This window comes from Tamandua tetradactyla, chromosome 5, assembly GCF_023851605.1.
Source record: "Tamandua tetradactyla isolate mTamTet1 chromosome 5, mTamTet1.pri, whole genome shotgun sequence".
NCBI classification, from domain to species: Eukaryota; Metazoa; Chordata; class Mammalia; order Pilosa; family Myrmecophagidae; genus Tamandua; species Tamandua tetradactyla.
The window spans coordinates 44,446,864-44,473,792 of record NC_135331.1 but is presented as its reverse complement, the minus strand read 5'-3'; the positions used below and the strand labels follow the sequence as shown (position 1 = coordinate 44,473,792).

General features: G+C 40.1%; 1 protein-coding gene across 1 annotated transcript in view; it reads left to right on the top strand.

The window, feature by feature from the left end:
* The first annotated feature begins 547 nt into the window (after positions 1–547).
* The window catches only part of CLRN1 (clarin 1), a 42,917-nt gene continuing 16,535 nt past the window's right edge, over positions 548–26,929 (top strand). Inside the window, exons 1-2 of the mRNA XM_077159135.1 lie at positions 548–1,090; positions 23,642–23,821. Coding sequence (XP_077015250.1) covers positions 838–1,090; positions 23,642–23,821 — 433 coding nt within the window. The 5' untranslated portion in view covers positions 548–837. The remainder of the gene's footprint in view (positions 1,091–23,641; positions 23,822–26,929) is intronic.

Below are 26,929 nucleotides of genomic sequence, written 5' to 3'. Positions count from 1 at the left end.
CCACCCGAAGTGAGGAAGAGGCAAGGAAAGATTCTTCCCTTCAGAGGGAGTGGGTACTGCTGCCACCGTGACTTCAGGCTTCTAATCCCCAGAACTGTAGGTGAATATATTTCATATATAATAATAAATTACCCAGCTTGTGGTAATTTCTTAGGGCACCTCTAGGAAACTAAGGCAGAGTGGCTGTGGTTGGGCTAGGGCCCTTCATATGCATGCAGAACTCAGGTCAACTCAATATTTTTATCTTGCCATAATTAACGTTCTTCAAAATCAATTAATTACCAACAGATGCACATATGTTCTTCCTATCTCTGCCAAAGCCCACTCCCTCACCACCAGCCCTAAAAAAGGGAATAAAAATACATAAATAAATGAACTACTCAGGTTGCTGAAAATTTACCACAGAAGCCAAGCCTGTTTCTGAGACTTTCAATTCACCCAATCAGACAAAGGGCTGAGGAGGGGAGGGGAAATTTATCAAGTTACATGGAGGATTCCATCTGTTATCTTAAACCTTTGTTACCAAGAGACACAAGAGGAGATACTCTCGGACAGTTCGAAAGTTTTATTTTACAGATTCTTAGTCCAAAATTTCAAATGAGAGAAACAGAGAAGTAGAAAATAAGAAAATCCAATCACGTGTGATGAAGAAACCTTCAACCCGGCAGTCTACTGACATTTGGTAGGAGACAACCACCGTGGAAGGTGAAGGGGTCTTTTCAGCTGGGATCTGTCCATTCAGCTTCGATAATAAATGCAGGCACAGGGGCAGTCCCTCCTCATCACTCACCAGCGTCTTGTTTTTGAGCCTCACCCTAACAGAAGCAGTTTCCCACCATGCCAAGCCAACAGAAGAAGGTCCTATTTTGCACGGCGGGGGTGTTAAGCTTCGTGTGTGCCCTGGGAGTTGTGACAGCCCTGGGGACGCCACTGTGGATGAAAGCCACCATTGTCTGCAAGACGGGGGCTCTGCTCGTCAACGCCTCCGGGCCAGAGCTGGACAAGTTCATGGGCGAGATGCAGTATGGGCTTTTCCACGGTGAGGGCGCGAGGCAGTGCGGGCTAGGAGCCAGGCCTTTTCGGTTCTCCTGTAAGTAGCAACTGCATTTGAGTTATTTAAAACTTTAGGCGCATTCTTCCAAGTGTTGCAAGGAATTGTTTTTGATAGCCTTGCCCTGTTTATTGTCTGATTATTTAAACAGATGTGAAGCAATCAAGATAACTCGGACTTTTCTAGTTTTTGTTATTTTGTTTTATTTTAATCATATTTCATACGTGCTATTTTTATTACAATTTATAATTACTTAGTTGCATGTAATTAAACTTCTTTAAAGCATAAACAATTAAATTCTCTTTAAATTATTAATATTTATGTAAGAAATCCTGGGGTCCTATTAAAAAGGGGTCCTGTTAAAAAGAGGAAAGTCTTAAGAAGTGGACTTCATGAACTTTCTTGCATTTTGTTGTTAAAAAAATAAGGATCAATGTCATGGGACTTCTCAGCCAATCTTACCCTGTACTTTCACCTCATTCATGACTGTTTTCTGTCTGCTTCCCTATCATCCCTGCTAGGACCCTTGTTGCTGATAAATTTTCTGTTTTCTTTTTTCACCCATGTGGAATCATTTGGCTATATAAATTTAAACTGCTCTGCTGTGCTAACTGAGAAAGAAGTAGAAGCCTATTTAATATAACAAATTTGCAACTGATTGACCTTCAAATCACATAGAGAATAGGAGACAGAGTTTCCCATCATGACTTTTGTGAAATGCAAGCGTGATTCACAGTCTTTATAACCTGTTTATCCTAAGAAGAGAATTTAAAAAAAATTAACCATGTGACTCGGCAACTCATTAAATGAAAATTAATAGGAAGTCATTTGTTATATCTCTCACAACACACATTCAGAAATTATTATTATTTCAAAAGGGCTGGTTTGGAACAATCTTATAAAGACACAGCTAGTAAATTACTGCATAAATCACTCTTCAGGAAAGGAGGCTACCAATTGAAGCATTTAAAATGAATTATTATTTTGCCTGGTTTTTTTTTTTTTTTACCTCTAGGCTAGGTAGAAGGCTAAATTAATTGAATTTATTATTAACATATGCAGCGTCTAATTAAATTTCAGTGCTGGTCTGTTTATATTTCTGCAACATTCCTTATATCCTCTTAGCAGTCATTGGATACCAACCTTCAACCCGTCTGGCTTACTAGGTGATATGAATTTTCATAGGGTTCCAGAAAATCCCCACGAATTAGTCTTCGGCTTTTAAAGAAATGATCATAAATTAGATTTGATGAAATAGATACTCTTTTCACTGAATCGCTTTAGTTTATTAAGGTAATGGGGCTATTAGAGTTCCTTAGCTTTCGTTGGGAAAAAAAAGAAAAAAGAACAAAGCAGAATGCCACGTGATTTTCAACTGTATTTTAAAAAGAAAAAGGGAAAAAAAAATGAGTGGAATAATTTAACCATGAGTCACTGGCACCTAAAGCATGAGTAAAGCTTCTCATAAATGAATTTAGACCAAAGCAGGAAGCTCACGGTACTGGAGACTTTGCACTTTGGCACAATAAAATGGAGATAAACTTTATTCATAATGTAGGACTCTTTAAAAAAAAAAAAGCAAAATTTTTTCCCAAATACTTCAGCTCTTTTCGTGCTTTATCTCTTAGGATCCTTGCATTCTATGCAGTACAATGAATCATTTTTATGGCTGTGCTTTCTCAAGTTAGTCTTGTCTATCATGAAGTCATTCTACTTAGGGGTCCCCCTCCCACCCCCACTTTGCTTTCTGTGAGGACTCACATAGCTGTTGGGTTTGAACAATACCTTCACCTATCTTTCAGAATTGCATTAGCCCCCACCATACTGAACGGTTTTCCTCCAGCCTAGTGAAGCAAATGTTACATTTGCTTGTTTGTTCCATGGTGACAACCCACTCTGTATTATCCTAGACTTGTTAAAAGTCCATTCATGGCCCTTTGCTGGTGGTGTCATTTACAGCATTACTTATTTTTTTTTTTTTCGCTTTAATATCTTTTTTCATGGAACATGAGAGAGATTTGGGGAAATTATAGAATAGATCCAATGGGTTCCCCAAAGAGCATAATGCTCGCTTAAGTAAACACCCCTCTAAGAGTTAAAACTTCCCAATCAATGGGCCCTTAGTATGCTTTAGCAATGGGTCGGCGAAGTCTACAGTCCTGCTGCAATATAGATTGGTGGTCCCTCCCATTCAGTGCCCTCTCCCTGAAAACAGATGGTCCATCAACAAACCTTAGAAGAAGGTGAGGCCTCTGTCATTCCTTGTTTTGGGGACATGGGCGGGCTCTGGGACTCGAACTTGGGTCTCTGGAATGGCAGGCAGGAATTCTGCCATTGAGCCACAGTTGCACCACCCCTCTAGGTCATTCTCTTTGAGAAGAAATAATGAGCCCTATTAATATAAAAGGGCATTCAAAGAATAAGAGGCCTAACCCTGACTTCTCAATAATGGACTCCTTCAAGCAAAATCCAGGGCCTCCAGAGAGCTGGGGGGATGGTTTATTTTCCTGTTTCTTTCAGAGTCCAGGTCATGATTAGAGCACATTTCATTTCTTAGGACTTCCCTTTTCTCATTTTCCTTTTAGAAAGTTATTTTTCTTTCTTTTTTTTTTTTTAAACATGGGCAGGCATTGGGAATTGAACCCGGGTCTCTAGCATGGCAGGAGAGAATTCTGCCACTGAGCCACCACCACATGGCCCATTTAGGAAGTTGTTAACAAACATTTGGGTTTGCAGAAACTTTCCAGTGTCAAAGGAATGGAAAAGGTCACACCTCCAGCATCAATTACTTTGGCCAGTTTTCTTCATGTTGTCATGTTATCATCAGTTCATCTGAGTTTACATTTTAATTCTGTTGGATTGCTAAACACTACCTTTACTTGCCCAAAATTTCCATTTAGATCAGGATCGGCCAATAGAAATACAATGGAAGTCACATAGGTAATTCAAAATGTTCCAAGAGCCATATATTTTAAAAAATACAAAGAAACAGATGACTGAAATTTAACTTGATGTATTTTATTTAACTCAAGATATCTTGAATATTGTCATTTTAATATGAATCAAAATCTTCAATTATTGAGCTATTTTATATTCTTTTGAGGGTTTGTGTTAAAGCTGTGAAATCTAGTGTGTATTTTATACTTCCATCACATTATAATTCAGACAAGCCACATTTCAGGTACTCAGTAGCCACATGTGGCTAATGACTGCCATATTGGATGGTGTGATTTAGATGGAGATCCCTTCTGAATAAATTGGGCATTGACAGTATCTATATTCTAAGTGAATTCTTGCTTAGTTCTGCTGCATGAGTCTGTGTATGTTGCTTTTATGTGTAATGTATGTGTCGCATTTAAAACCCAGATAGATAGTATAACATGAGGATGAAGAATGGGCTAGAAAAATAGGTTAGGCAATTCAGTTGTGTTTGTTCCTATTAAATGTTCCCTATTGACCACTCTATCTCTTTTAATTATAAAAAGAATCTGCCCTGCCAGCATGCACAGTTACGCTGGGAAAGCTTCTGCTTCGTTTACTCTGGCTGAGTCTCATCTGTTTATGGGTCAGCAGTTCATTTTCTAGAGGTCACCAGCATTTATATCTAGCACACAATTTCGTTCATTATGATGAAGGAATGTTTTCCTTTCAGAGCAATGCAACTGGTGGGTTAATTTTTCCTGATATGTCACCTGTAAAATTTTAATGATGATGCTTAACTCTAAATGTAGCCATCAAAACAAAAACTGTCACTTTTGAGTTCCGTGTATGTGTGTTTGTGTTTCTGTTTTGGTGGTTTGAAACACTGAAGAACATCATCAAAATACGATACCCGTGAAACATATGGTATCAATCATTCCTAGATGTGCTTATCTATTCATTGCCAAGATGGTTCAATGAGCTGGTAAAAACAGGGAATTTTTTTTTTTTGAAATGTGAAAAATAAAATTCAACCAATCATGCATCATGGCTTACAACTTTAGTCATGCTTTTTAAAAAAGCATTTTAATTTGGCCTTATGATTGAAACTGTAAAAGCTTAAGAGATTTAGCTTCATATTTTAGAAAAGCAGGCTCTTTAGCAAATGAGTCGTATGACCCAGATTGCGTGAGATATCGAAACTACTTCTGAGAGCAAGCAGGGGGCTTCTCAAACAGACCCTGATGGGAGGGGACTAGTTAGGAGCCAGGCTCTCTTGACCGTTACTGAGAGTTGGCATTCTCTCCATCTCCGTGATCTCCTGAGAATGAGACTCCTGTCTCCGGCTGCCCTGACCTACCCCAAGTCATCCACTATTCACCGACCTGCACAGCCTCCGTCTCTCCTATCACCCTGCCAACCATGACGGAGTTGCAAAGGTCTCTGATGTACCCCCTTCTGATAACACTGCCTGCCTCTCCTCCCTTCCTCAAGTGCATGGCTGGCGTGGAAGCAGGTTTAGTCAGTACAGGCAAACCAGTGCAATTCACCCGGGAAGCCAACCCGGCAGGAGAAGGAAGCTCGTTCCATTTCAAAAACCTAGCAGGCATACACCCTCCTTCCTTTTTGCCAGAGGCCCTATGTCTGGTCTCACTCACCTATTATCACAGTGTTACAAAGAACAGATTTGTTTTCCTCCACTAAAAAAAAAAAGCAATTAGTGGGGTAGAAGGTAGGGATGTTTGAGAAGAACTGATGTAAAGGAAGACTCTCAGCTTCTTTAGGCCAAGTAATTGTTTCTTCCTCTGCCCTTCCCCAGACCTTCACATCCATTCTATTATTTCATATCACCTTTTATTATAAGTATTTAACAATGCATATATCGCTCCAAGGAGTCCAAAAGGTCAGGGGCTGTGTATTATCCAGCCTGGCACTTCCTCACACCAGGACCTAGCACAGTGCATGGCACGACAAAGAGGTATTTAATAAATGCTTGGTATACTGACACTATTGGGATTAAGCAATCCAGATTATTTTTTATTAATTTTTAAATTTTTTTAAAATACCAAAAAAACACCAAATGCGAGCATGCATAATTTTTTATCATTCCATTCTATGCATATGATCAGTAATTCACAATATCATCACATAGTTGCATATTCATCATCATGATCATTTCTTGGAACATTTGCATCTATTTAGAAAAAGAAAAAGACAACAGAAAAAAATTCATACATACCATACTCCTTACCCCTCCCCCTCCCCCGATCACCAGGATTTCACTCTAAATTTATTTTAACATTTGTTCCCCCTATTATTCATCTTTACCCCATATGTTTTACTAGTCTGAGCAACCCAGATTTGAAGCAGGTCTCTGTCACTCACTGGGGATGAAACCTGGAGCAAATCACTTTACTTTGTGGATTTTTCAGAGCTTGCATCCAAAAAACGAGAGGTGAAACCAAATGATTTTCCAGTTCAAAAGCTCTCTGCGCTATGTGATGAGGGGCCGGGCTTTCTAGACAAGGTCTCTCCAGCTCTAAAATGCACGACCTTTCTAGTCTCAGTCACTCGAAGCTTCCCCTGACAGATTTCTGCCAGCATCATTAACAGTGGTGAGTTCTGTGGTCCCTATAGCTTATATTTGAAAAGCAAAGTATTTTGAAATACCTAACATGCATCTGGACCCAAACAAATTTCGTCATCGAAGTGGATGCTCCTTCTTGCCCCTGTCATAACTTTTTGCCTTTTTGTCTGGAAAGTCACAACTTAAAGAAGGTAAAAATTAAGAATAGGATGCTTTGTAATTCTATGGAGGTGAGTTAGTAGGTTCCAAAGAGCAAGAACAGCCATAAATAATCAGTTGAGGTGATTTGTTGAGAAATCCAAAAGAAGAAGGGCAAATGACAGCCATGGGCTTGCCTCCATTAATTTTTCCATTCTCCATTCTTCCTAGAGACCCCTCTTCCATCCTCAGTGAAAAACCCTTCTTTCCTGAATCTTTATTTCTTAAAATGATAACTGCAAGATGGTAGGAATGACTAGCATGTATAACATTCCAAGGAGATTAATGCTCCTCTTTACCCAAAAGAGGACGTCAGCAAAAGTTATCCTTGAACTGGTGAGAAATATCAGGAAAAAGATTTTGAGGAAGGGATCTTCTGGTTCTCCTTGCCTATTCCAGAAAGAGAACCTTCATCTCTCTCTTCCCTAACAACCAACCTCCAATACCTTTATCAGAAAAAAAGAAAATACACGAAATCAGCATCATTCAAGAATTACTAACATATGCACGCAAATATGCACACGCGCACACCCACACACATAAACCTTCTTTCTCTGTAAATTACCCCACATGCCAACAGCCAGAAAAGCATTAACCTGGTCAGACCTGGAAGATGAAGTAGAGCTGACAGGGCGGCTTTTGAAGCTCTGATTAATAGGTGCTAAGTGAGATTTCTGGAACTTAACACTAGTGTGTGGACTTCACGTGTTGGACGATGACCCAAAATTGTTCTCACAATTTCAGCCCAGGATCTCTGGGGGTGACTTTCTTCCCCAAGAACTTTCAGACAACCCAGAAGAAAATAACACTTGTATCAACTCCTGATTGTAGGGTGACGAATAGGTGTCAGGCATTTCGTGTATATCTCCAACCTTTTCATGGAAAGTGTTATGAGGCTCTACTTCTTTAACAAATACAGAAATTGGAGACTCAGAGAGATCCCCAAATTTGCTCAAAGTCACACAGCTAATAGGTAACAATCTGAGATTCAAATTCAAACACATATGACAGATCATGCTCATTCCTCTGGCACATCTGCCTCTCTAGAACATTGAAAAAGTTATCAAAGAGATGAAGAAAATGTAAGGTTAGCCTTCAGCTACACCATTTGAAAATACTGATACATCATAAGACATAGTTCTTGTATGACAACATGATGGTCTTTGGTCTTAAGACGTGAATTTATTCATTGCCTCTTAATTTCACATTTTAGTGGCTCTGATGTCTAGACCCCAAACTTTGGCCTCTGGAAGGTGAAACAGTGAAGTAACACAGTTTCACAAGATAGATTGAGCAGGTCCCATGCTGACGGCTCACCTTTGGATTATGTAATGAGATTGCCTTGTGGTTGACGGCTCAGTTTGAAGGCTGAGATTCCCAGTTGCACGTGTGGTTAGCTGACTTAAGACCACTGCCACCTAAAATTTTCACGGTATGAACCTGCCTGGGAAGTGATCATCAGAGTTAGCTACTTTGACTACAGCAATTATTTCACAACAGCAATTATCAAAATAGTAGGCTCTTTCCTGAAGTGACATGAATAGTTTCAAAATAGAGTCAGGGACAAAGACAGAGCCGGTACATAGCAATTGATTCACTTTAAAAGCTAGTATTTTAGAAAAAGCCAATAGGATAGAAATAGAGCATAAATTAAAAATTCATGTAAAAAATGACATAAAAATAAAAGCTCTTTTTTTTTTTTTCTTTTTTTACATTGGCAGACAACGGGAATCGAACCCAGGTCTCCGGCATAGCAGGTGAGAAGTCTGCCATTGAGCCACAGTTGCTGGCCCTAAAAGCTCATTTTTTTTAAATCTCTGAAATATAATAGGGAATTCATAAACTTATAGGCATATTTTTTTGAAGCAAAACTCATAAATCAAACAATGGCAAAATCTGCCTTTAATCTAGTCAGGTAGCTAAACATCCAAACTGGTTGCGGTTTGACACATTTTTATTGCAGGTATGATAGCGCTGACTAATAGCAAACTTTATATCTGGCAGATTAATTGATGCAGAGTTCACTCCCTCTCCGTGTGTTATAACTATGCCAAAGCCGTCCCAGGGAGTTATTACCCCACCATATCCATAACCTCGTGACTTTGGAGCAGCTAAATGGGTTCTGTTATCAGAGACACAGATGCACTGAAGCAGCTGTCCTCCTAAGCTGCCATGAGTGATTAAGGCTCACTCACAATTGAGGGCTGCCTCCAAATAGGCTGGAGTCAAGTAGATACACTCCAGCTAAGAGAAATTCAGGTGAGGTACTGAGAAAATTGCATTTTAAGCTGTTCTATTACACCATCGAGACTTCTCCTTTCAGGGCCAGGGTCATGGATTTCCTTCCTCTGACCACTGAGCCATCAGAAGCCTGGCTCAATAGCTGGGTGTGAGATGATGGGTGATATTAAAAGAGACGAATGCATTAAGCTTATGTCAGGAAATGTCTTTTACTGGATTTTCATAATGACTGGCTGCCGATGGGCTGAGGGGAAAGTCAGATCAAGAGCATTTCTGTCAGAAGAAAGACATCTCTCTCTTAGTCCCTTTCAAGAAAATGAAAAGCTGAGCACCAAGGGGCCAAGCAGAACTTTTTTTCTTTTTAACTCACCCTTTTATGAGGAGAAGGAAAAGTTGAGAAGCACGACAGGACCTCTGAAACTAGCATTGTGGCTTTAATCTAGAAAGAAGTTGCTGACATCATTATCAGAGCTGCCTTCGTTCTGAGAGCTTCACAGGTGGTGTTTTCTGCATTTTGCATCTGGCCAGATGAAGGTGAAAAAGGGTTGATGAGACCCAAATTGTTAGTTCGGTGGTCTGTAACCTGGATGCACTTTTGAGTCACTAGGGGAGCTTTGAAAATTACTAATGCTGAATGAGGAACTCTGGGAGCTGGGCCTCAGCATTGGAATGGTTCAAAAGCTCCCCGGGTGATTCTTATGTGCAGCCCAAGGCTTGTAACTACTGAGTTGAGTGGTGGCAAAGGCAGGTAGGGTCAGGTGAGGCCAAGGGTCAGAAGCCTTCAATGATAAGGGTGGGGGAAGCCACCAGAAATATAGAAGGATGAGAAACAGTGTTCAGCATTGTTTACCCCCCGTTGGGAGGTTTTTGGCCAATGTCAGGCTGGGCGTTTTGGCTTCCATTTCTTTGGCTGTGTATTTCCATGAAGGGTCTCATACTTTATCCATGCGCACCCAGCTACAGAAGGACAGAGTGAGCTAATTAGTACTTTTGGAAGGAGAAGCTGGGCATACTCGGCTCTCAGCCCCAGAGTGCTCCTCTTCTTTCCAAATCTGCTCACTGATTACAAGGAGTTGACCCTAACTGGTCAAGATACAAGGGCCAGCCCTTTCCTTGACAGAGGGCTTTGATTGTCCCTTGCTGCCTATGACTGGGTGGGTTGAGGTTGCCTAATTCAGGGGAAGTTGGAGGAAGATCTCAGCCAGATTCTTCAATCACTTTATCAGAAATAAAGCTAGCATTTAAAAAAAATAATTCATATTCCAAGGCTATATATATATATAAGCCAAACTGTATCCAGCTGTATTAAAGATACTTTTCTTAAACAATCATGGTATTTCAGGCAGGACATGGGCAGACAGTCAGTAACAGTCTACCACAACAGTCAAACTCCCAATGAAACCCAATGTTTGATGCTCTGAACAGGGACAATTTCACATTTAGCATGTTGTTTGACAACTTTTCATGAGTCAACCCTGACCTTCAGGAAATGGAATGAAAATGACAGAATTATCAGTTTGAAGATCCACAATCTAGACAAGGACTCATGTTCTTCTGCCAGACGCCATCTCAGGGGCATCACTGGAAAGTCCAGATTGCCTGACATTCTGGCAATTTTGGGGGGTCAGGCCCCAACAGATTTCAGGGAGTCAAGTCCACGCTGAGGGATGAGAAGGAGAAGAGGACATGAGGTCATAAAAACGAATTTTGGTTTTTCCATATCACAAGGCATTTGTGCCAAGGGGGCTAATGCGTATCAATGTCCAGGGAAGCCAAAATCCTGGAAGTAAAGATTAAATCTCTCAAAACCGGAGGGGAAAGGTGTTTTCTCTCATGTTAATCCAGCTTTGGAGATGTTCTATTCATGACACAACAACGAAGTGCTAACAACATAGTTAAAAAAGAAAGTGAAACAAAATTCTGCATTTTCATAAAACTTGATAAAAAATAGTATTTCAAACTGTAAGGTCACCAGAAGCACACAGTTATCAAAAATGCACACACTGCACGTGGCATCTCCAGCACCTTTGGCTTTCTGTGCCTGGTCTGTTTTGGCATCTCCACTTTCTGCAGGGCTATTCCCATCCTTGCTGGTATCAGTAAAGCTGGCATTTTGACCTCCATGTCCATGTCTCCTCTGGAAGGACTCCTAATGTCCTCTTTAGAGGTGTGTCATCCACTCAACGATCATTGTAGACAGGCGATTAGAGACAATGTCCAAGGAACGGCACAAGGGAAATAGAAACGACAATGGGAATATTATATCAGACCCTGAGAAAAGTGTGTGACGGGTGTCACATAAGTAACTAACTAGAAATCCGAGGTTCCAGGATCATTTATACCCTGGTCATGCATCTAGTCAGGAACAGAAGGTAAAAATCCAAGCCACAAAACAAAAAGTTCACCCGAATCCCAGGTAATGCAACAACTCCTTTGAGGGGTTGGACCTTGGGGCCCACTGTCCAGATAAAGTATTCTGACCACCTGTGGGCCAAATGCCACCCCATCCAAGATTGATCCTAAGACTTGAAAATGCAGTCCTCTCACGGTGCTGATTTCTTCTATCACCCGCTCTTCTCGGTAGAAACAACTCTCCTGCTGTTTTCATCACGTTAACAAATATTTAGGCGATCGCTTAAAATTTACAAAGAGCTTCCACATAAATGATTTCACTCGTATCTCTCGAAAGCTTGGTGATTTATATCTATTGCCATCCACGTTTTCAGATAAGGTATACAGGGGCTCCCCTGCACACACAGTAGATGCCAAAACCCAATTAATCCCAAGCTCTCCTAACTCCAAAAGCTAATCTCTTTTCAACCTGCCTTGTTGCCTTTCAGTTACTTCTCTCCTCCCCCACCTCTTCCACCTTTCTTGCTTTGGTGACACAATATATTCCAGCCACCTAATACTCCTGGTTTATGAAATTAAATATAGAATTATTGTGAATTTACAAATTCCCATTTTAAGAACAGTAGGATAAGAGATATGGCTGTTACCCTGGGAATAGATAAAAGGAGAACAGAGTTTCAGGATGAAATGTAACAGAAAAACCCAGCTGGTAGAAATGAAACAAATTTTAAGGCAACTGAAATGAAAGCCATGCATTCAGAGATATCAAATAAAACATAGCTTAATGGAAAGTAATAAAAGAACATACTTAGCAGTTAATAAAAACAAATACTTTTTATCTTATTCTTATTATCCTCCGATGATCTACTGCAAACAGCATGACTTTACATGTAAGGCACAAATTATTTGTGCATCAAAGAGCACATGTGCCCTCACCTACACCCCCACCAAAAAAGATTTTCGGGCACCTACTATGTGCCTGAGCATTCTCCTAGACATTGAGTGTGTGAAGGGAATAAGACAGGGTGCTTGTTCACAACTCAGAATCTAGCAGAAATATTTTGAAATAACTGGCCATTTGTAAGAGCTGCTCAAGTATATCAATCAGGAAGGATTAGGTTATGTTTTAGTGACAAATAAGTCCACACTTTATGGGTTGAGATCAACAGAGATTTATTTTTTGCTCATGGTACATATTCTTCAGAGACTCAGCTATAGAGGCATTTCAGGACCCGGTTACCTTCTGGAATATTCCAGTTGTCTTAACAGGGAGAGTCACGGAGTCCCTCACACTGGCAGTTAAATTCTCTGAACTGACATGGACACATGTCATTTCCACTTATATTTTATTGGTCGAGGCATGTCATACACCTACCTTCACAGTGGCCAAGATGCATGCAATCCTACCGTGTGCCCAGAATGGGGAAGACCCAGAACTAAAGTTGATGACTAGCATTAATTCCTATCACAATTATTATCTTTGTTCAGTAATCTCTAAGAAGAAGAGTAACTCTCTGCCAGGGAAAGGTGCAGGAAAACCAGGGGAAAGTTAAGAATGAGTTCTATTGTGACCAGACTACAGGGGGATGTGCAAGAGAAAAGAGGGGGAAAGTGATATGCTGGAGAGGACGTGAGTGGCCGGAATGTGAAGGAACCTGTTTTGCAATACTAAGTCAGTCACTTTTATCTTATAGGTAATGGGAAGCCATTTGAGGATGTTAAACAGGTTTGTGATAGGACAGGAGATGGATTGGGAAAAGACCCAAAGGGAGGTAGAGCGGCTACTCAGGTGATTCTTCCAATATTTACGGTCCCAAACAGGTTTGGCATGGGTTACGATTTCACCATTTTAGGTTTTTACTTCTAGCTGTTGTATACGATACTGGAGACTAAAAGAGATATCAATTTAATGATTCAGCATTCATGATCATTTGTAAATCCTGTCTTCTCTGTACGCCTCCACCATCACCTTTGATCTTTCTCTCCCTCTCTTTAGGGGTATTTTGGCTATGGCCATTCTAACTTGTTCATGTTGGAAGGGGCTGCCACTGAGATGACTCCCAGCAACTTTTGACTTACTCTGCTCAGTATCAGACTATAGTAATGAGGTATGACAGCCTTCCTGTGCAAGCTGAGTTATTCAGTGTGGAGTCCCTTTGTACCCTCTCTCTCATATGGCTTGGATGCCTTCTGTTCCGCTATTATGAGAGTAAGCCCAATGTCCAATTTATTTTAGCCTCTGTTTCTGACTACTTATCTTGTCAGAATTCTCTGCTCCCTAGACTTCAATGGAGGGGAAATCAAGCTTTTAGCCAGGGTTGAAAAAGTGGAGTTGAATATTTATGTTAAAATATATAACTTGTGTTCTTTAGGTAATCTTGTAACTGACATGGGAAATTCTTCTATTCTGAGTGAAAATAACAGAATCTGATCTGAAAACCGAATTATGATTCTAGTATCTATATGGCTAGATGGACCAATATTTGAAAGGAACAAAAATAAAGGAAAATATTGCTTTTTATGTTGGTAGGATTTGGGGTGAAAATTTTCACCTTAGTTTCAATTTCACTGTTCTTACATTATTCATTTTCAAAAAGTTTCTCTAGAGCAAGTTAGGCCTTTCTTTGGACAAACCAACAGGAACATGGTTACAGTCAAGTTCCTCTTCCCCTAGTCCTCCTGCCTGGCTAACAAAAAAGAGCTCTGTCATATTCAGCTTTGAGATGAATTCTTTTTCCAAAATCTGAACTTTAAACCTCGTATTAACCAGCAGTCAATTTCTATGTAACATATGGTCAATTCCCCAAATATGTTGGATTAAAATTTTCCTTTTCATAAAGTGATTTGAAATTCCATTCCAGCTGCCAACCCAGGTCTTTCAACTTCTAAACAACAACAGCAATAACAACTTTTAAAAAAACTCACAAACCATACTGGACCCTATCACCCTCTCTGGTGACTGTTCTAATTTATCTCTTTTGCTCCAGATTTTCTCCCAAATCTCTTTCAATCCAGCTTCTGTGACCACCATACTCCAGAAAGAGCTCACACCAATGGGCAGATTCTAATTCTTCACTAGAAACTCCCATCACACTTGACACTGCCAATTTCCCTCTGCTTTTCCTTCTGACCCTGGGATACTGGACTGTCTGTTCCTGCTTTTCTTCATCTTTCTCTCACTGCCATTGTTGTTACAAAGGTCATGGCTTCTTTTGCCCAACATGCTCAGTAACCAATCCCTGAGATGCTGGGGTTTCAAAGAGAGAATGAGTTTATTACTAGGTGCGTAGTATGAGAGCAGTTGGCTTAATGGCCCCGAATCTGTCTCCCCAAGTTTAGGGGGGTCAAGATTTTTAAGGATTTTAGCAAGGGGAGATGAGGTCATTTCGAATAGCAAGTTCAAAGCAGAAAAGGAGACAGTGTGAGCATTATCATTTCAATAGAGCATAAGCTGAAGGAAGGGGAAGCAGAGCTGTCACTTCAGTACGAAACGTGTGAGCTGAAAGAAAAGGAGACAAGTTATCTTTCAATAGCAGAGTCTAGTTCATATAATTTACAAATATCTGGGGCTAAAACTAGTTAATGGCTGACTTTAAATACTTCATCAGTCTTAGGGTTTTTGCCCTACAAGAAAATGACCGGAAAAAGGGAGTAAGAGCTCTTATAGTCTCAAAGGCACAAGATAAGGGCTCCTACAAGCATTTCAGATATCAGGGCAGCAGAATTGTAGTTTAAGGATTTCAGGTATTCCCCTCTGTCTACTTCAATAATCCAGAAAGCAAAAATATCTATATGATGTTTCAGTAATCAAACTCATCCCTTAAATCCTAATTTCTTGGTTACATTGTGACAATAACTCCCTTCAATCTGAGCCTCTGCCTTCTGCAAAGAAGCCCAGACCTGCTAAATACATCAGATGCCATCCCTGTATCATACTCCAAGCATAATGTACTCATTAAAAAGATATATGAAATATATATATATATATGTGAAATATCTACATCATACAATCTCAATGGTAGTGATTTCACCCCCAAAGGGGGTCAAAATTGGTTCTTGGGGAGTGTGCCAGTTTGAAAGGGTTATGTATCCTAGAAAAGCCATGTGTTAATCTTGAGCCATCTGTGGAGACAGCCATTTCTTCTAGTCCCTATTCAGCATTGTAGGTTGGAAGCATGATTAAATTATCTCCATGGCGATGTGACACATCCAATTGCAGGTATTAACCTTTGATCAATACCAAACCATTCCTGGTGGGTCTTGATTACTTTACTGGAAACCTTTAAAAGAGGAGACATTTTTGGAAAAAAGCTTGAGATCAAAAGAGCCAGGAGAACCATGAGAACCCACGCAGTCAGAGACCTTTGGAGATGAAAAAGGAAAATACCCCCGGGAGAGCTTCATGAAACAAGAAGCCTGGAGAGAAAGCTAGCAGATCTTGCGGTGTTTACCATGTGCCTTTCCAGTTGAGAGAGAAAAACCCTGAATGTTATCGGCCTTTCTTGAATGAAAGTAAACTCTTGTTGGTGCCTTACGTTGGACATTTCTATAGACTTGCTTTAATTGGGACATTTTCATGGCCTTAGAACTGTAAACTCACAGCTTAATAAATTCCTCTATTTAAAAGCCATTCTATTTCTGGTATTTTACATTCCGGCAGCTAGCAAACTAGAACAGGGAACACAGTTATGAATAAAATATACAATATATCTCTCATATTAAAATCTCATGGAGGGAGTGTGAATAGGAAAAAATGTGTAAAAAGACTCTCCCAAGGGGGTGGGAACAACAGTGAAAACATTTTTAAGAAATACTGACCTATATTGTGCCAGGCATTCCTCAGTGCTAGGAATACAGTTGTGAATAAAACAGACCAATGCTCCTACCTTCATGCTGTGGGGGAGACAGATAATAAGCAGATAGATAAAAATATACAGTTTGTCAGATGGTGATAATTGCTATGAAGAAAAATAAGAAAAAGAAAGGAATTAAGGGATGTGGGAGTGACTTGGTAGGGGGTTGCAACTTTAAATAAGGTAGTTGAAGAAGGTCTCCCTGATAAGGTGACATTTAAGTAGACATGAGGGAACAACCCATGAGTGGGATTGCTGGGTCATATGTTAAGTCTATGTTCAACTTTCTAAATACTGGAACAACTGGACATCTCTTCTGGTTTGCTAAGCTGCTGGAATGCAATATGCCAGAAAGGGATTGGCTTTTACAAGGGGACTTATTGAGTTATAAGTTTACTGTCTAAGGCCATAAAAATGTCTAAACTAAGGCATCCAGAGAGAGATACCTTGACTTTGAAGACAGACTGATTGCAACCAGGGTTTCTCTGTCACATGGGAAGGCGCATGGTGACATCTGCTGTCCTTCTCTCCCGGCTTCTGGTTTCATCTTCTAATTCCAGTGGTTTTTTTTTTTCCCTAATGCTCTGTGAATCCTCATTTAGCTTCTCTGGGGCAGACTCTGGGTTTTGTCTCTTAGCTTAGCATCTCCAAGATGTCTGTATCTTGGTATTATCTCTCTGCTCTTTGTGTTGGCTCTGAGGTCTATGTATTTTTGCCTTTTATTCTCTTCATACAGGGCCCTAGTAAAAGGATTAAAACTGACCTTGAATTGGGTGGGTCATATCTCCATGGAAACAATTTAATCAAAAAGAGCCACCCAAACAACAGTCTGCCCCCACAAGATTGGAAAAAGAACATGGCTTTTCTGGGGCTCATGACAGTTTCAAACCAGCACAACATACATATGCAAAAAAATGAAACTTGGCCCAGACCTTTTACCATATACAAAAAAATAGCTCAAAATGGATCAAAGACTTAAATTGAAGATGTCTTTGCCCAATCCAAGGTCACAAATCTTTTCTCCTATTTTTATCCAGAAGCTTTTTTGTTTTAGTTTTACATTTGACACCCAGAACATGATACATAAAAGAAAAAAAGTGATAAATTGGACTTCATAAAAATAGTAACTACTCTTCAAAAGACACTGATAAGAGGATGAAAAGAGAAGCCATAGACTTGGAGAAAATATTCGTGAATCACTTATCTGATAAAGGACTTGTAGTCAGCATTGCATAAAGAATTCTCCAAACTCAATAATAAAAACAATCCAATAAAGACACACAAAAGATCTGAACAGACACGTTACCAAAAAGATATAGAGAAGGCAAATAAGCTCATAAAAAGATGCTCAACATTGCTAGCCACTCGAGAAAGTCAAATGAAAACCACGAGATCAAACAATGCACTTATTAAATGGCTAAAATGTTTTTAAAACCTGCCAAATACTGACAAGTGTACAGAACAACTGGGACTCTCAAATATTGTCTGTGGCAATATGAACTGGTATAGTCACTGTGGCAAATATTTTAGCAGTTTCTCGTAAAGGTACACTTACAGGAACTGGAGATGGGGCAGAGCTGACTACACAGGAGCCTGGGGAAGTTTCTGGAAGGATGCGGCTGCTCTGTTTCTTGATTGTGGTGCTGTGTATACATACACGACTGTATGGATTTGTCAGAACTATACACTTAAAAGGAAGAAATTTTTAATGTTTGTTCATTTTACTTTAATTTTTAAAATGGGGGAAAAGAAAAAGCAAGGGCAGTAAGGCAGCTGTGTGACTTTAAGCAAGTGACTTAAGTTCTCTGTGCCTCTGTTTCCTTATTTAAGGTATGAGGATACTAATAGAATCTTCCTCAGATGTTGTAAGAATTAAATGTGTTAATCTTCATAATATATGTAAAGTACCTGGAGCATAGCAAATGCTGTAACAATTATTGACTGTTAATGTTTGTTCTTTTTATTGATATATAGCTCTTTGAAGAAGCTTATGAAGATATCATAGAGAGAAAAAATGTCCATTAGGGTGTTGGGGTATTTTAAGATTGAGGAGATCTAAACATATCAATTCATAGACAGAGTAGAGAAAAGCAGTGATAAGAGAACAAAAAAGAGGGAGAGTAATGCACAAACCAATCTCACACTGCTAATGTGGCATCAGCTGCCCATTTTAATGAATAACTCCCTTAGACTTGTCAACAGCTAGTCCAGCCATTTCTAGAGGCCAGAAGCGACTTGCTGAATTACTGACAGTCCCTCCACAGATTAGAATGTTCCAATCTTCTTCCTGTGTTGTAATCCTAAAATTAAAAGAATGGAAAGATCAAACAAATCAACCTCCCCCAAACACAATAACCCAACATCATGGAAGTGGCACCTCCAATATTTATTTGAACGGTATATTCTCAGCTTCAACCAAGAAAAAGTCATATGAATGATGGTAACTCTGGCTAGTCCATATAGACTCAGAGATTTTTGATTAAAAAAAAGAAGCCTAGGGCGGGCCGCGGTGGCTCAGCGGGCAAAGTGCTTGCCTGCTATGCCGGAGGACCTCGGTTCGATTCCCGGCCCCAGCCCATGTAACAAAAACGGAGAAACAGAATACAATAAAACAAGAAAATGTTTAAAAATGTTTCCCTTTCTTCCTTCCTTCCTTCCTTCTATCCTTCCTTCCTTCTCTCTGTCTTTCCTTTAAAAAAAAAAAAAAAAAAAAAAAAAAGAAGCCTATTAAAATATAAATATTACATGCAGGGATTAGCACGCTGCTGGGTCACTTTCTTACCTGGGTGGGAATTTTAAGAGACTGCATGAGAATTAAAATGTACCCGATGACAATTCATTTTAGCCCCTGATTTTTATTTATGGGAGGCAAATCACTGCAACTTTTATTTTGCAGATGTTTCAATTGGGTAACAGCACTCAATTTTCAGACAGGTTTAACTAAGCTACTCTATCAGAGAGAAAGGGAGTTGCCTCCTCTGAAGAGATGGACGGAAGTGGGTTTTTTTTTTAATAACTGCTAGTAAAAACCAAGTCAACAGCTGACCCAATGTGAGTGTAGCCGTTGGACTGGTATGTGCTGTCTTGGCAACTGGAAGCCCCAGAAGGCAGGCTACCATTGTGTTAGAGAAGCAGGGTCACCGCTGTGTCCCCAGAAGAGGAGGCAAAGTGGGCCAGGGCATTTGCTGGCAGCAGGGTGTTAGCACCTGTGAGCTTTAGCAGCCATGCTGCCACCACCCATTCATCGAAACAAAGCTGAGGAATTTTCTTATTTTATCTTACCTAATTTATTTCTCTTGCTTTCTCCCTCTCCAGCCACCCATCCATCCATCCATCCACCCATCTATATTTCTAACTGATAACTGATCAGGACTTTTCAAAAACACAACTACAATATCATTAACATAACCAACAAAATTAATAATAGTTACTTAATATCATGTAATACCCAGCCCATGTTCAATTTTCCATGGCTTTCTAAAAAATGTCTTTTTATAACTGGTTTAAAAACAGTCATAAAACATACAAGCAATGTCCACAAATTGTATTTGGCTAATACATCTCTTCATTTATTTTACTCTGTAGCGGTCATAGGAATTTTTTTTTGGTGGTGGTGGTGGTGGTGATGTATGTCCGGGAATGGAACCCGGGTCTCCCACATGGAAGGCGACCGTTCTACCACTGAACCACCCGTGCACGCCATAGGAATTTTTTTCATGTCTTTATCCTTTTAATTATTAAAAAAGTATTTATGTATTTACTGAATAGATAATGCATGCAGGATGTAAAAAAAAATACAAAAAATGTACGAAGTGAAAGGAAAATTTAAAAAAATGGATAAAAAAAATGAAAAACCACGATCAACCAAACAAAAAAAGATGCAAAGTGAAATACCCTTCATTCTCCCTCTCCAGAAGCAGGGTTCCCAGTTTCGCGTGTAGCTTTCTAGAAAGAGACAAGCATGCCTGACCCTGAAGTTGCTGTAGCATGATGCTTAAGAGCGAGGACATGAGTTCAAATAGCATTTTTCTGCTATTTGCTAAGCGCACAGTCTTGGGCATGTCACATAGCCTCTGTGCCTCGGTTTTTACCTCCATGAAGTGAAACTAATAATAGTGCCTATGTCATAGGATTGTTGAGAGAATTCAATCAGAAAACATACACCTCCTCCTTTGCTTTTTCTCCAAATGACAGAATGATGCACATTTTTCTTTATTTTGTTTGTTATCACAAATGACATCACATTTTGGTGATAATTCCATACCTGTTCTTATGCTCTTTCATTCTTTCTAATCAATAGCTAATATTCTGTTGGATGAATGCACTACTGTCAGGCATGTAAGGTATTTCCAACCTTTTGTTATTACAAAAAATGTTGCAACAAATATCCTTGTAATACTTTATTGGATTCAAGTGCAAGAATATCCAAGGGATAAAGTCCTAGAAATGAAATTGCTGAGCCAAAGGGTATATGCATTTTAATGCTTTATAGATATTGCCAAGTTGCCTCAAAAAAAGTTATGCCAACTTTTACACTCCCAAGAAAAATGCACACGTCCCTATTTCCCTATACCCAGGCTCACAGAGGGTGCTACTAAATGTTTTGATCTTTGTAAATAAGATTTGTGTAACATGGTCTCTCACAGTTTATTATGCATTTCTCTTAATATGGGGAAATGAGGAAATATAGTGCAACTACACCTCAGCAGTCAAATGACTCAGCCAAGAAGACTCCAAGTGAGGGTGCTGTGGTTGACACCCTCAGGATGCAAACAGCCTCTTCTGCATTCATGAAAAGGACATGCCTATCCAACAGCTCTAAGCATAGTTAATGCTTGTATACATATGTGTGGTTGTTATAACCAGAGGTGTACCAATGCAACTGCCTGGTCTGCTTTATGGCACACTGTCAGGAGTGGAGCACTGTGGCCATGGGACGTGTGTTTGCACCACTGACCACTTTCTCCTTTTTGAAACATTTTCCTCTTGTGGGCTTCCTGCTGCCGTACTCTCCTGGATTTGCAACTTACTTACAAGTTTCTCTTTCTCAGTCTCCTTGGCTGGTTTCTTCTTCTCTTCTATGCTGGTAAATATGGGAGAGCCCCAGGGCTCAATCCTGGTCCCTTCTTTCGTAGCTTCTCCGTAGGTAGTATCTAGTCCCATGGTTTGAAATATCAGGGCCAGGACTATAGTCTGACAATCAAGGCACCTAGAGCACAAAATTTAAGGAGACACTCACTCACGGGCTTGTGCAAGCACAGGATTGGCACCTCAGTGTGAGTGTCTCTTTAAATCTTGCGCCTTCGATGCCTTGCTTGCCTCACCCTAGTCTTGGTACTGTTAAATACCCCAGTCTTCTCTCTGGTCCTCCAAACACGTAAATCCAATTTGACATCTCTACTTGAAGGGTATAAAAGCAACTTAGACTTAAAATATCTAAAATAATTCCTACATCACTTCCCACGTCCTTGTCCGAAGCTGCTCCTTTTGCCTGTTTATTTCAGTTATAGCATCATCATTTATTTCATTGCTCAGGCCAACAATCTTGGGGTTACCCTTGATTCTCTTTTTCAGCAAGTTCTACCTTGTATTTCTAAAATGTATCCTAAATACTATACTGCTGCCACCTTAGGTCAGTCTCCCAGCTGCCATACTTGCCCCTCTTCTTCCCCGATAGTTACTCCCTACTCAGCATTAGAGTAATCTTTTAACATTGTACATGAGATTGTGTCACTCTCCTGCTTCAAACCTTCCAATGGCTTCCAAATGAATATAGAACAAAAAGCAGACCATGGCCAATGGATCAAGATCTGGTGGATACAACAATATGGCCCCTACATAACTTTCTGACTTCCACCTCCCCATCCTTCATCAAGCTCTCTGCCTCACTGGTTCATTCCTGCCTTAGATGTGCCTCTCTTCCATGGAATGCTCTTTTCCCAGATCTTTACAGGGTGACTTCCTTCTTAACATTCATAGATGTCACTTTTCTGATCACCCCCATCCAGTAACCCAATCACTTAAAATCCTACTACACTATTTTATTTCTCCTTATCATATATCACTCTCTGCAAGTATCTTCTTTTCCACTGCATAACAACTGCCCACAAAGCTCAGTGGCTTCGAAGAACAATTCTCTCTTCCTGATTCACAGGTCCTCCTATAGTTGTAGTTAAACAGCAGCTGGGATTGGAGTCATCTGGAGATTTTCCTGGGCTGGATAGGCTGGATGGTTTCTTCCCTCACAGGTCTGGTACCTCATATGGTCTGATGCTCCTCAGATGGTTTCTCTCTGCTGCATGGGAGCAAGAACTTCTCATATGTGGCTGCATAGGTCTCCAAGATAAAAGCAGCAGCAACTTCTGGTTCCTCGATAGGCTAGACCTGGAGCTGGCATGATGTGCTTCTGCCATATTCAGGTGGTCAAAGTAGTTACAGGCCAGCCCAAATTCAAGGGATCTTGAATGGGTTCTACCTATTAAAGCGGAAGTGATGTGTATGTAAAAGGAGGGAAGGAGTGGATGGTGGTCATCCTTGGAGATAGATTATCACATGCATTTGTCTGTTTGTTAGTTAGTTGTCTCGTCCTACTAATAAACTCCTGGAAAACAGAGAATTTGTCTATCTTGTTGCAAGGCTCTATTTCCAGCACCTAGATCCAGCAAATAGTAGGTGCTCAATAAGTAAATTAAGCACTTGACAAATGTTTTGGAAATTAAAGTGGACTGAACCAAGCCTCCCCAGATTGGTCTTGCCAGGTGTGCTGATGCCAAGTATGCTGATTCTCGCCAGATAAGAGAAACTCTAAGCATATATTTGACTTCATTTCCTCTGCAAATAAGAAAAACCTGCCCTGAACACAAAATCTAGAAATAGATTTGGCATGTTTTTCTAAATGGAAAATATTTCTAGTATCATCAAAAATTATTTTCCCACAGCATTGTGCTACATCAGAATATTAAACTTGCCTCAAGACACACTGTCTTGATGTGGGCTAGAAAACATTTCTTCATAGCAAAGAAAACAAAAGAATCTCCTAAATTTGAAATTCCCCAAGCATCCCCAAACCAAAAATGTCATTATATGTTATCATAGATTTTTTTAAAAAAAACATGATTACTGAGAAATGTCATTAAAATTTCATCATCAAAATGTACAGTTTTTCATTATAAAGTCATTACTTGTTTATTGAAATGATTACGTCTGACCAAGGGTGGACAAAAAATTCCTCAAAGTTTCATTTCACTAGTTTTTACTTGAGTTCTCGAAAAAGATCCTGTCTTTAAACCCTTTTGTAAATCCTTTGTAAATTAGTGAGAAAGTATTCACATGGAAAATTTTAGTGATTTTTGAAGTAAAAAAAAAAGGGTGGTATTTAATTTTTTAAATGACACTTGTCAGCTATCAACAATGAACTTTCTTCTGTTGTTTTATCTTCAGTTTTCCCAGATTTGCTCAAAGCTATCCCAGTGAGCATCCACGTCAATGTCATTCTCTTCTCTACAATCCTTATTGTCTTGACCATGGTGGAAACTGCCTTCTTCATGTACAATGCTTTTGGCAAGCCCTTTGAAACGCTGCATGGCCCGCTAGGGTTGTACCTTTTGAGCTTCATTTCAGGTAGGTGACAGAATTCTACCTCTGAAGACCAATGCGCTTTTCAGCATACCAAAAGAGAGGCTCCCCCAAATATGAAGTTACAGGAAACATGCACGGACAGTTCACTGTAGCATAATATAGGATGGCAAAAAGTTGGAGGAAACCCTAATAATCTAACAGAGAATTCAACATGTATGTTATAGTGGTCTACATGAATGAATTTTATGTGACTTTGAATTATATTTCTGAAGAAGATATAATCAAAAGGATAAATGTTCCTATCAAAAGACCAAGGGAGGGTGGGCCACAGTGACTCAGCAGGCAGAGTTCTCGGCTGCCATGCCGGAGACCCGGGTTCCATTCCCGGTGCCTGCCCATGCAAACAAACGAACAAAAAAATCAAGCAGTATGCAAGATTTTATAAACATATGAACCCAATTTGATTATATATATATAAAAAATATTGAGAAAATATGCATATAAAATATATAATAAATTATAAACTGTGTGTTTATATATTCTCTCTCTTTAAAGCCTCTCTCTCTCTCTCTCTCTATATATATATATATTATATATATATATATATATACACACACACAAACACTGTGCTGGTTTGAAAGGAAGTATGCCCCCTAAGAAAAGCCATGTTTTAATATAAATCTCATTTCTTAAAGGTAGAATAATCCCTATTCAATACTGTATATTTGAAACTGTAATGAGATCATCTCCCTGGTTGATGTGATTTAGTTAAGAATGGTTGTTAAAGTGGATTAGGGGATGACATGTCTCCACCCATTTGAGTGGGTCTTGATTAGTTTCTGAAGTCCTATAAAAGAGGAAACATTTTGGAGAATGAGAGATTCAGAGAGATTCAGAGAGAGCAGAACGATGGAGCCATGAGATGCAGAGAGTCTACGAGCCAGCAACCTTTGGAGATGAAGAAGGAAAACGCCTCCTGGGGAGCTTCACGAAATAGGAAGCCAGGAGAGAAAGCTAGCAGATGATGCCGTATTCGCCATGTGCCCTTCCAGCTGAGAGAGAAGCCCTGACTGTGTTCGCCATGTGCCGTCTCACTTGAGAGAGAAACCCTGAACTTCATCGGCCTTCTTGAACCGAGGTATCTTTTCCCTGGATGCCTTTGATTGGACATTTCTGTAGACTTGTTTTAATTGGAACATTTTCTCGGCCTTAGAACTATAAATTTGCAACTCATTAAATTCCCCTTTTTAAAAGCCATTCCGTTTCTGGTATATTGCATTCCGACAGCTAGCAAACTAGAACAGATTTTGGTACCGGAGAGTGGGGTGCTGCTGTGGTTTGCAGATACCAAACATGTTGGAATGGCTTTTTAAATGGATAAGGGGAAGATTCTGGAAGAGCTGTGAAAAGCTTGATAGAGAAGGCCTAGACTGCTTTGGAGAGACTGTTGGTAGGAATCTGGACTCTAAGGATACCTCTGATGAGGCCTTAGACAGAAATGAGGTCTGTGTTATTGAAAACCGGAAGGAAAGTGAGCCTTGTTTTAAAATGGCAGATAATCTGGCAAAATTGACCAGTAGCTTTGGCTGGAAGGTAGATTTTAAAAGCCATGAACTTGGATATTTAGCAGAAGAGATTTCCAAATTAAGTGTCGAAAGTGCAGCCTGGTTTCTCCTTACAGCTTATAGTGAAATGCGAAAGGAAAGAGATAAGCTGAGAACTGAACCCTTGAGTAAAAAGAAACCAGAAATTGAGGTCCTGGAAAATTCTGGGCCTACAAAAAGGGAGACTCCAGAGTATAGTGCCCTGTGTGTGGATTTAACCAAATGTGGAACCAGCCAGCCATTTCAGAGAAAGTCAGGATCAGACATGAAGTTATCCGGGAAGGATTTGTGGAAACTCCTAGTGTCTGATGGGCATGATCCGAGGCTACTGCATAGAAAGCCAACGAGAGTGCTGTGGGACCTGTATAAACTGAGCCGCTGCCAGTTTGGACTGAGAGGTTCAGAGAAGGGACACATTGGAGGAAAAATAACTTCCAAGGCAAAGCCATGGAGACTGAGGTCTGAAGTCAAGAAGCCCCAGGCCAGGAGAGCGGACCCACCTAAGCCCATGGAGAGGGTGAGTTTGCCCCAAAGGCAGAGGATGGGCCTTCCACCTCGTTGCAGTGGAAGAGTCATGCTGCCTCAGGTCTTGGAGAGAGTGAAGCACGTTCCTTGGGGTTTGGGGAGAGCCTGGCTGCCACCACAGGAGGGGTTGAGCGTGTGCCCCGCAGATGGCAGAGAGCCCGGGTGTGGCCCCAATGCTTGGAGAGGGTGGAGCCGAGAAAAAGGTAGTCCCCCCAATATCCCCCAAGGTTGCATTCAGAAGCAGGCGTAGGCATTTGGAAAGGGTGGGACTGCCACTTTCTAAAGCCTTGAGAATAAATGAGTCTCAGACTTTGAAATCTAATGGACTTTGCCCTGTGGGTTTTCGAAACTGTATGGGTCCGGTGACCCCTGTGTTCCTTCCTCCCTATGGAAATGTGTCTATGTATCCTGTGAATGTTCCTCCTTTATATGTTGGCAGCAAATAACTTGCTATGAGTTTTCAAAGGTCCAGAGCAAATGGAGAAAATTTTGCCTTAGGACAGATCATGCCTGTAACTGACTTGATGAGATTTTATACTGTCTCTAATTTTGTACTTCATTGTATTGCTACTGATAGGTTTAAGGATTTCTGATGTTGTTATGAAATTAATGTATTTTGTATATGTTGAAAACATGTCTTTTTTAGGGGCCAGAGGGTGGAATGTGCTGGTTTGAAAGGAACTATGCCCCCTAAGAAAAGCCATGTTTTAATACAAATCTCATTTCTTAAAGATTAGAATAATCCTTATTCAATACTGTATATTTGAAACTGTAATGAGATCATCTCCCTGGTTGATGTGATTTAGTTAAGAATGGTTGTTAAAGTGGATTAGGGGATGACATGTCTCCACCCATTTGAGTGGGTCTTGATTAGTTTCTGAAGTCCTATAAAAGAGGAAACATTTTGGAGAATAAGAGATTCAGAGAGAGGAGAATGATGGAGCCATGAGATGCAGAGTCTATGAGCCAGCAACCTTTGGAGATGAAGAAGGAAAACGCCTCCTGGGGAGCTTCATGAAAT